Below are 14,339 nucleotides of genomic sequence, written 5' to 3'. Positions count from 1 at the left end.
TACTAATGTGGTAAAACCACCATTTCCTGTTTACTCCCTGAACGTTTTATATGGCTGACACAAAATACTGTAAAAGTTTAATTATGTCCTTTTTTACTTCAGCATATTATGAAAGATTTAGCCTTTTATGTTATGGAAAGACGGTCGGCCCTGTTGGAACAAGAGAAAACTCAGGTTTTTAAGAAAATGAACGCTTATCGGTTAGTGGTCAGTCGATGGATAAGATCAACCATCTTCAGATGAACTCATTAATCTGAAACTTGCATCTCTAATGTAGACGCTTCATTTTAGAAGATGAGAGTATGCGCAGAGTTCTTGCAGCTTTTCACCGACCACACAGCGAACTCATCACAGGGTCGCTGTGTGGGAGACTTTGACTGCTGCCGTCCGCTGTCTTCCTCTTATAATAGACTTTATTCTGTCACCTTTGTGCCAGTTTGAGCCTCTTACATAATCAATGTTTTTAAAACTGTATTTTTTGCTCTTGAATCTTATTTGATGGCCTTCAAAGTGATTTCTAGACATGATGTGTGAACAGCCCAGAGCTCTCGCTGTTGTTTTATCCTCATTTAGTGTAAATTAAATAATGCTGCGTATCGGTCTCCACCTGTGCTTCGACTCAGACTATAACCCTGACAACCATTTGAAGGTCAGAATTGGGGGCGGGGGAGGAGAGGAGATGAGGTTAGAGATGTCTTTGGACTGACTGCTGCTATGGCGACAGAGGAGCAAGGGAAGGTTGCCTCGACTTAATTTATCTGTGCAGATCAAAGTTTTTCACCCCTTCCTACGTGTTTGTATTCAGAAGACAGAAGCAGCAGGCTTTTTTTCTGAGCCTGCAGCTTTGAACTCGTGGCGTCTGAAGTGAGAACGTCACATTCAAGTGTGTTAGGTTTCATTTTAGTCTTCAGCAGTCATAAAAACGGACAAGACGCTGTTTAAAAAACAAACTGCTTTAAACTGGAAAGCCTAGCTTAGACTGCGAACTCCCCTTCAGAGAAACCAAATGTTGTGTGATTACATTTGCCACCAGATTGCTGTTCTTGGGATCAAATCTTTGTTGATGCCCCGTGGCAGCTTTTTATCCTCTGATTTTTGTTAAGCCTAGTGAAATATATTATGAGAACAGAATTGAACATATTTTCCCAGTTTTCTTGCCGTGAGGAGTCATCACTTATTTATAGGAGGAGAAACAGGTGGTATAATAGTGCAAGTCTGTAACACAGACAAAATAAGTCCCTATAGGATGTTGCAATGTTTGGTTATAATTATTGATTTTACAGCACCTTTTTCAAAACTTTACAGTTAAAATAAAAAAAATAATAACTTTATTTTTGGTATAACATAATCTTACAAGAAAGTTGCACACAACCTTCCCAAAGAAGGACAGGATTTTAACATAGTTAATATTTACAGTGCAAATATTATCCTGCTTGGATATTTGCTTCACCCAAATCAAATCCCGTCCTGAGGAGTTGTCAAAGTTCAAAACAAGACCCCCATCTTGGTCATTTAAATTAACCTGGATTATATAAACAGTATAAACAAATCTGACAGAACATCTAAAAATGGTTTTTGCAAAAACAATTTAAAAATCCCAAATGTTATCGTTTTAGCATCACACATGCTTTTATCTTCCAGGTTTGGCTTTCAAGAGATATCATGAACCAGGAAGTTAAATCAGAAAGAGAAATACAAAACTCAAAGCTGATCGGTCAGATTTCAGTAAAAGTTGCAATGATTTCTGAAGTCTGTGCAACATTTGCGAATGATGAGTGAATTTGCAGTTATAGTTGAGATCACAACTTCTTTGAAGCCCTTCAAAATGAGTGAGTTGACATTTTTAAAATGTCTCTAGCATCTTATATTAGTGACTAGCCTTGTTAGCTTTAGATACTAATCTATACAAACACCAGCATATTGTAAAGACATCTTCAAGTTTGTTTTATTTTTTTATTAAACCAAATAAAAAAATAAAAAAAAAAACGAGGAAGAAAAGTGTGCGCTGATGCATTGGCACTATGTGGTGGTTCTTTCAATTTTTTACTCACAATCATCTAGGAAGAAATATGAATGTTGGACAATTCTGCCTGTGTTTTACTGAATCAGCGTCGCCTCTTCTAAAGTCACGAGTTTGTATAACCATCTTCGCACATCCACTTGAAACCCATCATCATCTACAGCAAACTGGAAAGGGTCCAGTTACTTGCTGTTCCACTTTTTTCTCTGAGCTTAAATAAGCTTACTTGTAACATTGAATCAGAGTAAGAAGGCTTTCGTGAGGCTGAGTTGGTTTCTTTTAACACAGATGATTATATCCTCCGGTGTCAGAAGATGGGCAGCGCGCCAGTCTCTCCCAGCTGGCAGCCGAGCTGAAGGCTAAGCCGGGGCCAGCCGTGCGCAGGCTTGGGCCGGGAGAGATCAGAGAGCGAGGCAGCTCATCGATCCACTTCCAGGTCATTAAACCCAAGAGTGGTCTTATTGGGAAAAGCAGCATCACCCAGGAGGGATCAATATGGGATAGAGAGGTTCGGCCCGAGAGAAAGAGACGGGTGAGAGAGCGGGGCGTATGCATCCCAGCCGATGACAAAAGTGAAACCTGGAAATAGATGCATGTTTAATTAATATTTTTCACTTTTCATTGTCATTAATTTGAGTTTCGACGGGGGGAGAAAAACAAGGAGCGTGTTAAGCATTAATTTGTCGCAGCAGATTAGATCCAGGTTGCTGATTTCCCTGCCAGTGTCACATCTACTGTTAATCTATTTACTTTTATTTTAGCCTCAAATCAGCACCGATGTCTGCTTATCGCGTCCCGCTTTGAGAGACCCCCGTACCTCATGCAGTGCTTTGACTCTTGATGAAGTAACACTGATCATTTCATCTGAACACTGTCCAATTTCTCCGGGATGAAGGGAGCAGATTTGGACTCATTTAACGTGATTTATTCAGTCGATTCCAGTTTTTGCATCATGACATGAAAGTCATCCACACCTTTCAAGAATAGTTTGCATGCGCTTCTCCAAGACAATATTATGAGGAAATGTAAATGCTAATCAGCGCTTATGAATTAAATTTTTTTCAATTTTATGTTTTTCTTTGCATTACTGCCCAAAACAGTTTGAAAGGAAAAGGAACGTCTTTTACAGACAATATTCTTTTTGGATCCGCCTTCAGTTATTTATTTGAATAATTTCTTTAAAGCTGATGACTGAAGTTTATTTTCTATAATTCACTCATAGCTTACAGTAAGGAGATGTGGTAACGTGACGTCAGTAAGTAATATCTACCAAACCAGAGGAAACTCAATGTCTCATGAGTCAACTGTACCAAAGGGTTAATCAGAATCACAATCAACAGAAATGGAATCTAACATCTTTTTTATAGTACTTTATATTTTCAAATCAAAATCAAAATGCTCAACTACCAAACTAAATAAGCTAGCAGGCTGTGGTGAAGTACATGAACATCTCAAAAAAGGAAGTTGCAGGCCTGTAATATAATATATATGCTTTGCTGGTAGTGAATTGTTTTTAAATGTCAAGAATTTCCTAACTAACCATATTATGAAGTCTTTCATTAAATCTAACTGGACATTGAAAATCTCACCAATACATGTAAGCAATCAAGATGGCAACCAGCTGTGGAGCCGCTTACATTTATTTACATCAGTATTTGCCAAGAATTACTGAAGTGTTAAATATACACTTTTTCTTATCTGTTGTAAGAAATTAGCAAACTAAAACTGAAGATGATTTATAATCCTAAAATCATTAGCTGCCATTATTATTATTATTATTATTATTATTATTATTATTATTATTATTATTATTATTATTATTATTATTTGTCAGCCTATCGTCTTTTTGCCTTCTTGTTATCTACTTTAAGTCTTGCTCTCTTTCTCTCTCAACATGTCTTACAATGTGTATTTTCATTTTAATTGTCTTCACACATCTTCCTCCACTTACTGATAAATATGTCAACGTAACTGAAAATAGCAAACGTTGAATCTTCTTTCATCAGTAACAACATCCACACCGAACAGTGTTGCTGTTATGATCTGGTGGCACTAAGGTCATGGTAAATTTACAAACTAGAAAATATGATTTTTAAATATTTTTTTAGTGGTCCATCACCAGCTGATTCCTGCGTGCGTTTCTAGCTAGGTGCTTTTTAAAGTTTTGCCTTTGAGTTAGCATTTATCTTTGCATACAGCGGTAATATTGCTTGGAATGTTTTTTAGTACACAAACAAGGAAAACGACAACATGGATTTTTCCCAGTAATGAAAAGATGTCTGAACTGAGTAATAAATAGATGGAGAAGAGAGGAATTATCTGAGTAGTTTTGATGTGGATTATAGAGCGGCCATCTGCTGCCGAGGGATTATAGTCCTACAACAAGAAACAAACAATGAAGAGAAGCTGCACAGTCAACGCATTTCCATTCATGACCTGTAATTTCAAAGTGAGATGCACAGGAAACAGAAATATACAGATAACATTACAGACGTGGAGATCTTTGTCGTTTTTAATGTATAAAGACAGACATGAAGGAAAACCTTTGGCTATATATGATATCACTCGACACCTGCTTTTGATATTTGGCATTTTTACAGACTTGCTTATGAAAATGTAAACTTCTGTCGATACTCGTGTTATATTTTCATTCTGATGATGACCGGTGCAGGGCTGAGGAATGAAAGTTGGTCCTCTGCCCTTCCTCGTCTCTCCTCCTCTGGCGTAGCTCCACATTAAAAGCCGGACGACATCCCAGCTCTTGCCCACACCCCGCCTTCTCCGTTCCCATCTCCTCTGTCCCCTCTCCCCAACCGGCCAGCTCCGCTTACACTCAGCTCAACACAACTCCTCCCTCTTTTCAGTCCAACGCAGAGAGAGAAAAGCAAGCTCTCCCCTCTCTCTCTCTCTAAGCCTCTCTCGATTCTCTCACCCCTCCTCCTCCCATCTCTCGCGCCCCTCCTTCTTTTTCAGCGCTCGGGAAGCAGATCAAACCCTACCCTTTTTTTCCCCCCTTCCTCTTAAAAAGCAAGCAGATAACAAGCAACGATTCAGAGCAGAGGGTGGGTGAAGACTTGCCCGACTCGCGACAGGGCACAAGCTGTGGACTTTTTTTCTTTCCACCACCCTGTTAGTTCGGATCCAGGACTCATTGGGACCTCTCTCCCCCACTTCCCTTTGGAATACCGCTGCAGGGCTGGGAATTTAATCCTGCTCCGTCCAGCTCAGCCAGCCCCGTTCTAGGATGCTGTGAAGGATGGTCCACCAGGAAAACTGTTCTTACAAGGTAGTCCTCAGAGGAAAAACTGCTGAAATTTACGTACTTCCTTGGGATTCTCTCTCTGTATATATAAATATACTGTTGTAACTGACGGTTTTGTGCAAGTGTAAAATATTTGTACCTCAATGCATTTGTAAGCTTTGACTGCTACATTTAGACAGGGCAATTGTTAACACGTGTGTCTCTGCAAGAGACCGTGTGGGAGTTTTTCTTTTGCCTTGCCTTACGTGATTGTGTTGTGAATCTGATGCCTGTCTGGTTGCTAAGAGAGCACTTGACTCATGGGAATAATGTCTTACCTCCCATTCACGTCCTCCTCCATGCAGCCTCGTCAGTCCAGGCATGATGCCTGCATGCCACCGCAACTTTCCTAGTGTCTAAAAACTGCATTTGCAAACATTTTTAGAAAAAAAATTGCAACCCCTGGTGTGGCAGGTTCACACATTTCTAAAACCAGTGAAGAAATCACGCAGTTGTTGCTTGAAAAGGCTTTCCTGACGTGTGTGTGATTCTGCAGGTGTAGCTTCCATTAAATCTTAACAGAAAAGTGGGAGAAATTGAGCATTCTGCATCTTGGTGGTGGCTTTCCATAAAGGGAAGAAAAATCTGCATTGCAGTGGAGAAAGAGAGTAAGAACGAACAGAGAGGTGGATGAAAGGCAAGAAAACGAGCTGAATATGCCTGGGGAAGAAGCACTGAATAAGGAAGATGGAGCGTCTTTGATGTGGGGAGAGTTTCAGAGAAACAAATGTGTGTTTCGTCAACATGAAACTTTGTAACCAAAAGTCTAAATTATAACTTTGAGAAGCACCGATCACCAATTTTATAGCTGTCTGTCATGTAGAAATAGATTTTTATCCAGTTATGATTTAAGAGCTGAAATTCTTTTCCTTGAAAAGATGAAAATTGAACTTTTTAGCAACAAGATTTTGGGCTTTTGACAAATCTGTAAGTGTCACAAAATGTTAAAATTTTTTATATATATTTTCCATTCAATATAAATAACATTTTTGTAGAACTTCAGTATATCTCTTAGATCATCAAATAAATTTAATTTATTTGAAAATTTAATTTATTCTTGTATAACTAGGAGCATTAAGAATCCTTCCTTCAGCTGATCATTAACTAGTTATCTTAAGAACAGAGGCGACATCACACTGTGTGTGTTCGAGAGAGCAGTCGCCATTATACAGCTCCGCTGTTAAATGAACAGATTTGACTAAAGGTCCAACACATCTTGATGACAGAGTTGACAGTTGCAAAAGCATGTTAGCTAATGTGCATCTGTAGAAAATAACATTTTAGGACCTTTTTCTACCTTTCATGATTCCTCTAACTTTATTCATGAAAACCTGGGAAATCCTGAATTTAGCTAACACTCCAGCCAGATTATTGATTGCAGAAATCCTTAAATTTGCTTGTCAGGGATGTGAATCTAGACTTGTGTGCGTTGGGAAGCAGCTACAATGCCAGTTAAAGACTCGGTGCCATGTTCTGTGGTAGATAAAGGCTCGGCAGAGTGACAGAAAGATGGTGGGATCGTAGAGAAACAGAGCAGCAGATAACCAGCGGAAGCACAAACGGATAGACGGCGGATGAAACGGGCAGATACAGCGAGTAACAGGAAATTCATCCACAAACCCCAAAAGCAAAGGGAGCAAAGCAAGAAATTAAACTGATGTCCAACTCTTTGAGGGAACTACAGTGGAAGCAGATAAGGATGAAAAGATTCTGTCAACATCAGTTCGATATAGGAGAGTAAAAAGCTTGAAGGTGTCAGAAAGAAGTCTAACAGCGCCTGATGCGTGGGTGGAAGTATAAGAGAAACAGAGCTAATAAGAGAAAGCATGAGGGCGGTGACAGGAACAGAGGGTTCAGGCTCTGATAACAGCTACTCTCTGGAGACCCCTCAATTAGACCGGTATCCTGGCAACCAGGCCCGGCAGTGCCCCTCGCTTATATATAAAACACAAAGCCGCCGCGGGGACGGAAAGATGCAAAGGGCAATGACAGAACGCAGAAGAGGGAATTAGCGTAATGAAGAGCTACAATGGTCAAGATGTAATTAGATAAAGTGTTGAATGAAGGAGGTCGGAGAAGGTGTTGTAGCTGTTTTCTTCTCCGGGGGTCTCCTGGGACGGCCCACGTCTGAAGGGAGTCTCCGCTCTGAGTCTCCGCACTGTTTCTTCCCGTCCTGATTTAAATAAGGCGTGGTTCTACATTTGTTTCTCCATAGCCTTTGATGCTTTGAAGAAAAGAGCAAAGAAAAGGCAAAATAACTCAGAATATTCCCGTTTCTTCAGGCGCCTCACGGTATTTTAAGGCACTCGGTGTCTGAAAGAGTTGGTGATTATGTGCCACTGAAGCATCGGTCTGACTCATAGTTTCTTAAAAGTCTCCATCGATTTTGCTGGAATAAGTAGAAACTGAGTCATTGGGTGGCTCAGTTGGTAGAGGCTGTAGTTCTCGATGCAGTCGTCCTGGTTCGACTTCCTATCTCAGGCCATTTCCTGCTTCCCCTTCTTTCTCCTCCCTATTTCCTGTTTATTCATTGTTCAATATTGGCCTAGTAGAGTTCAGATCTGGCCTAACAAATCCGCCCACGCTCGTAGACTTTGTGTCAGAGCCCAACCTGACCCGACTAACTTTAATTATAAGCCCGAGCCCAAAGTAAACCCAACATATTATCTGAATTGACTTTGCTGCTTTTATTTTTAGACCACTGTTTATTTAAGCAGTGTGACTTCTCTCGTTTTAAGCTTTTGTTTAACATCTTACAGCTCCATTTTGTCACTTCTTGTAACCACAGGGTGAGTCAAGTGCAACTTTTCTGGGGACGTGTGATTGGTCCAATCTCCACTGCTTCAGGCCCAGCTTGAATTTCAGTCAGACTAGGGCCATAAATCTAAACTCTTGCCTCTAAAAAAAGTTCTAAAAATAAACTAGAAATTCATCATCAGAACATGAAAATAACAGATCTACTTCACTTAATTAAGCATTTAAGTGGGCAATAAAGTAGGTTGCTATGGGGTCTGACATCTCGGTCTACAATCTTGTTTTCTCACTCTCATGGAAAAAAATCTCCAAGCCTCACAGAGCTGTATTACTGTCAGCAGCTGCAGCAGCGCCAGGGGTGTGAACGCTGATGGAGAGATTTACGTTTGGCCACAGTGTGTCCTCGCAGGCTGGTGTGGTCCTGACAGCACGCAGAGTCTGTAGGCACTCAGGGAACGCCGAATCATGCATGTCATCGGGTCTTTCTCTCTTGTTATGTTTTGTTTATGTTGACAAGCTCATACAGTGTGATGGACAGGGCTGAGAGAGTTTTCCAGTGTAAGTCTAATTGACGTTTAGCGTAACGAACAACTAAGAGAAGCAGAAGATGCAGCATGTTCCACTGGAAAATCACGTTTGAAGAACAGAGCACGTTTATATGCTTAAAGACTTGTATGTAAAGTTTCTTATATATCTTACCTTTGGGTGACTTTACATCGAATATAGTCTTGAGCCCTATTTCATTATGAGATTAATAATTTCTAAGTTAATTGATTTGGAGTTTTACTTAAAAGAGCAGAGCAAGAATTATTCCCAATGCAACAAAAATAAAATGTTAGCATGGTTGTTATTATCCTGTTGTCTGTAGCATTTATTTATGCTTGCTTGGGTTTTAATACATAGTAAATAAGAATAAACAGCTGTTAAATGTAAAGTTTTTAAGTTCTTGTTACACCAAATATCTTTTTGCTGTTCTACTCTTCGTAGAGTAGCACTTGGAGTCTGTACAAGGTGATATTCGCTGGTTAGCTCAGGTAGCTAGCTTGTAATTGACATCCTCACCAACAAACTGCCTGTTGTTTTAAAACCCATCCATCCATTTTCTGAACACCCTTCATCCCTGATGTCCCAACCCCATGTTTTAAAACCGTTTCACCTTAATAAGAGTATTGCCTTTTGACCCCATGCCGGCCCGTGTTTTAGGGTCCAGATTAACGTTCAGTCGTCTTTCTTCAATCAGCTGATGCTGCATTTCATTTACCTGGGGAGTCATAATTGGAAACATGGATTTGGATTTCTCTCAAGTTAAAAAGTCGGGATTTCAACATGGCGACGCCTGTAGACATTGTCTGCAGCAAAGCAGAGAAAAGTCTGTTTATGAGACCGAGCTGCTTCACGAGAGATGGGCTCTGTCAGCATGAATCTAACCTGAAATACTTGATATAGTTCTGTTGATTTCAATGGTTGATTAGAAATTCTCCTAAACTCAACAAATTTGAACAATAGATGCTCACATTTCTTGACACTTTTTATATTTCACTCTCCAGCCACATGTCCTGTTTACGTGCTCAAGACTGGAAAGCATTGCTTTCTTGAAAGTCCACGGTTGTTTCTTATTTTAGTGCAGTGTGACGAAGGACTTTGTTTCACCATTCAGCATATCTTCTCTGTGCTAATATTACATTATTTGCAGGCGTCCCCTTCAAACACGGGCCTCTGTGTGAGTTAGAGGCCTTCCCGATGCGCCACCCTGTGCTCCTTTCACAGCCCAATTTGTTTGAAACACGAAGCATCACCATGGAGAAACTCTCGCCAGACTGCTTGGACTGCAGCCCCAGTTCTCTCCCTTCTCCTGCTAAACGAAGAAGAAGCATTCAAGAGTCTCTGCTTTTCCTTTCGTACATTTGAGCCAGGCGTACAGACGCTCAGAAGCAGAATGCCGACAGCTAGCAGCTTGCGTGCGAAAACAGAGGGACAGGTTTGGTGTGGTTTGACTGATATCCTCACATTGGTACAGCTAACCTTCGGCTATGCTTTAGAAAATGTGTCAGAAAGGAAAACCAAAATATCCTCATTCTGGAAGCTAATCTCGTTCTCTCAAATATAGCCGCAGACGAACACAAAGGCGCACTAATAACGCCACCAGCCTTGGATCGGAGGCTTACAGGGGGTGCCAGGAACCGTCTCCCACAGTCGCCCTCTGTTCACTTGGAACAATAAGCCATTCTGTTTGTGAACTTACTTTGATTCCCCGTCTCTCTCAGCTGACCCAACAGTCAGGCCATCATGGAAACGTGGCCTTGACTTGCGGTCCTGTTGAGGCTCGTGTCCGGTCGGCATCTGCTTGAAGATTCCCGTCACGCCCCGCCGACGCGTGTGCACGGAGAACTTCTTCCTTTCGAGCCTCCTTTGTATCAGTGGTGACTTCATCTTCACCGTGAAGTCAGCCTCAGTAATGAAGCAGAAAATCGGGTGGGGATGATCCTGCCCCACCCAGGCAGCTCGCACTGGCAGAAAAACACTGATTTCATGGGTGTGTGTGTGTGTGTGTGTGCGTGTGTGTGTGTGTGTGTCATCTGGATCATCAGTTGTCTGGGGCAAATTCAGACAGCAGGGAGACATTTAACCAGATTCTACCCATCATCCCAGGAAGTCGGCATTTAATTACATCAATTCAAAAAGATTTTCTGTTTGTCACTCATACTCGTGTTTTTGTTTTTTTTAGGGAGGGCGTTTTCGACGTTTGCAGACAAATGCTTCCCCTGGGTTTGTTATGTTTTGAGTCCCCCTTTCTCAAATATTAGTCATCCTTTGTGTCTCGGAAAGAAAAATACTAAAGTGAGTCATGTTTGTCTATTTCAGTGACAGCTTTGTTCGTTCTTTTCTCTGTCTTCTTATCCCCCTTTTTGCCCCACTTTTCTTCTTTTCTCTCTGGTTCATTTCTTATCCAAGATCTCCATGAGGGACCCTACTTTTTTGTATGATTCACTATTAATGAAAGCGTAGCAGCCAGATGTGGAAAATGAGAATTAAAAAAGGCATTGCTCTGATTAAACTCGGTTACTTTGTGCATTTTGTTTGAGCCGACCGATTAGAATAGAAAAGCACTGATGTGAGTTTTCTAAACTATTTCCAATCTCTTGATTTTCTTAAAGTCTGTCTTTCCGATATGAATTCCAGCAAACTCTTGATATCACAAGACCCAGAAATAAAAGCATTCAAAATATTACTTTCTAGCCCCGTAAACTCCTACCTTAACTCTGCTGACATTTGCAAACCAGCATGATTCATAACAGGCACAGGTTGAAATGTCCGCCTTCCTTTTATCTGACGAACTTGGCTTCATGTCAGTTTTCCTCTTTCTAATTAAGTAAAAAAATAAATAAATAAATCTCCAGAACCTGGAAGGATTAAGGTTCTGAGACTGACGTTTCTTTTTCCATACCTGATATTTTAGTTTGCCACGGGTTCATCAACAGTCAGAGCAGCTGAAGGTCTTCTGCTCTGCAGCTGGTGTGAGATCTTAGTTTGGATGCATTCAATGGACAGGAAAGAACACGATTTTTCAGGATTTGAATTCTTTCTTACTGATCAGATGTGATGAAGAGAAAATCGATCAACTCTTGTCTCTGGATGCATCTCCACTCAGTACGGACGACTCTGTTAGGATGGATTAAGTTTATTGGTTAAAAAAAGGCTTGTAAGCTGCTGTTTAAATATACATTTTACAATCCCACATAATAAAAGTAATTAAATTGCAGAACAGAGTTAATTCTCAGCCTAATTAGGACACATTAAACATTTACATACCCTGTTTAACTGCATGTGAATTACTCCTCTTACTTTTACTTCCCCTCGATTATAGTTTCCCGTTTCCTTATCATGCCTCCCTTTTTTCTTTTTCTTTTTTTTTGGTCAGTGTAACCTGTTGACATAGTGTGATTTCTGAATCTGCGGCCATATGTTATCATTTTCCGTCTGGGCGGCTGCGGCGAATACGTGAGTCACAGGTCGCTCACATTTTTTTACAAAGGTGAGGTCAGCACACACCATGGAGAGCTCGGACTGAGAATACGTCTCTGATACAGACCACAAGCAATCCCCTTGTGTGTGAGGGAGAAAGAGAAAGAGTGACGGTGTGTGTGTGTGTGTGTGCCAGACTAATGGTCCATTGTGCTCAGTCAGGGTTTATTTAGCTGGCCGGAGCTGTGGGGCTGTTGGCTTTGGAGTCCAGACGAGGCTCTATTTTTACCTCGGCAGGAAGGGAGCACACTATCCTCTCTGTTGCATGCTCACACAATTTTGCATTCATTTTGCCTCAAATATGGAGGCTTACTTGCTCCTACGGATACAAGTCTTAGGAGCCTGGGTTGGCTCAGATAGCAAGAGGTTCGTGTCTCAGAAAGGTTTACAGGAGGCATGCACTTATAAACACACGGTTGCCATCTAGAGCCCATCGCTGAAGTGTCTCTTTTTCCAGCTGCTGTCCCCACGTCAGGGACAGAGAGAGAGAAAAAAAAAGCCCACTAGCGTGTGAGTTTCTCCTCCTCTCTGTCTGTCTCTGGACTGTGAGAGGCCAGACACCGAGCAGAGGGTGGAAGGTAGGGAGGGTCCAGCGGGGCCTTACCTTCGCCTTCCCAGTCCCTCAAGAAAAGGTTGAGTGGAGCAGTCAGAGAGTGGAGAGGAAAGAGGAACAACATGCCAGAGGAGAAGGCATCAGGGAGAGGAGAAAAGTTTCTGGCTTCAGTTTTGATTCTTGTGGGATACTAGTAGCACACCTTCTGGGCTAAAAATCTGGAGCCGGTCTGAAGGAATCCAACCTGCGTTTGGGGAGGGAAGGGAAGGAATGAAGGGATGAGGTGAGGGAGGAAGGCGCCGGATAAAATGGACGGTGGAGACGATGTCATCAGCCAGGCGTCCGTCATCTACCTCAGTGACGACTACAAGGAGGTAAAGGAACGGGTTTGCTTTGGATCGTGTTCAATAATTATGAATCAGATGCTCATCAATAACTGAAAGGATTAGGATTTGTTTAACAGGGATTAACAACTTTCAAACAGCATTCTTGGACTTTCTAGAAGCTGCTCCTAGAAACTTAGTTTTTATTTTATTTAGGAGAATTGTGTTTAGTCTTAGTGTAACTTTGAAGACACATTTACATCACAGTATTCCACATCGAAACATAAACATCATCACTGGATGTTTCTAGAATCTCCTTTAAAGAAACAGACAGTCTCCCAAATCTCCTTCTGCTTCAGTAATGTTTGTGAATTTCACTTATTTTATTCCTTTAGCTCTAAATACTAATGATAAAGAAGTATGGCAGTGTGGTTTGAACTTAGCCAGAGCATTACTTTGTTTATTGGTGTGCTAATTGGCTACATGCTAATTAACTTGCTCTGAATGTTGCTGTAGCAGCTGAACAGAAAATCAGGAGTTCAGGTCTCTGGGATATTGATCAACATCAGTCGAAAAAGTCCCAAATCAGGACCATAGTTTAACATGATAGTTTGATCCAATTGGACAATCTCCCTAACAACCTCACATTGATTGCAAGCCGTCAAAAATGTTGTGCTTCCAGCTAAGAGAAAGTTGAGCATTTCTATTTACTCCCACTGCATTATGCCAGTTTTAGATTCTCACAGTGAGATCATCGTGAGTAAAAAGGAACATTTTTATTGAATTGACGGGAAGTTTTCAAAGAAAAACGAGTAAAATGAGCTAATTTGTTTTATTTCGTCTAGTCCTAAAATGACTTTGAACCACAGGAAAAGCATTGTTGTTGTTCTTTAACTACAGGTTTTTAAACCCTGGTGGAATATCTGTGTCATCTAGAGATCATAGCTTGTTTTTGTAATTATTAAGCTTCAAAACTCTGACAGTGGTTATGGCTTTCAATTTTTTATGCTAACCTGAACTACCAAGGTCAGCTCCAGATTGAATGCTTTAATGGTTTGTTGTGTTTTGTGGTTTACAAAAATGGGATTTTCTGCTGTGCTTGTGCTTCTTACTCACATACAAACTGTTTTTGATGTGGGAAAAACTGAGCTTTACAAGTAGTCGGTTTGCGCCTTATCAGTGTTTATTGAAAATACAAAGATTTTTTTTTTTAAATAATGATGCCGAGGTCACCGTCGCACATTGTTGTCTTCGTATTTGGCTCTGTCCCGACTCTGATTGCAAGCTGAAAAAGTTTGTGGTTGAAAGCAAAATGGGAAGCATTAGTCAGGCCCAAAAACATCCTCCTCCAGACCGCTTCGTTTT

General features: G+C 40.9%; 1 protein-coding gene across 5 annotated transcripts in view; it reads left to right on the top strand.

Moving 5' to 3' along the window:
• Positions 1 to 14,339, top strand: part of schip1 (schwannomin interacting protein 1) — a 269,390-nt gene that overhangs the window by 238,390 nt on the left and 16,661 nt on the right. Inside the window, exon 1 of one of the 5 annotated variants that reach the window (XM_044119242.1) lies at positions 4,888 to 5,306. The exons of 3 other annotated variants lie outside the window; for them this stretch is intronic. In XM_044119242.1, the coding sequence (XP_043975177.1) occupies positions 5,277 to 5,306 (30 nt within the window). In that variant the 5' untranslated portion in view covers positions 4,888 to 5,276. Of the gene's footprint in view, positions 1 to 4,887; positions 5,307 to 12,644; positions 13,026 to 14,339 lie in introns of those variants that run through there. One more of the 5 variants, XM_044119241.1, reaches the window with a different exon arrangement.

The sequence above is a fragment of the Gambusia affinis genome, linkage group LG06 (genome assembly GCF_019740435.1).
Source record: "Gambusia affinis linkage group LG06, SWU_Gaff_1.0, whole genome shotgun sequence".
NCBI classification, from domain to species: Eukaryota; Metazoa; Chordata; class Actinopteri; order Cyprinodontiformes; family Poeciliidae; genus Gambusia; species Gambusia affinis.
This window is presented reverse-complemented; position numbering and strand designations above follow the sequence as displayed.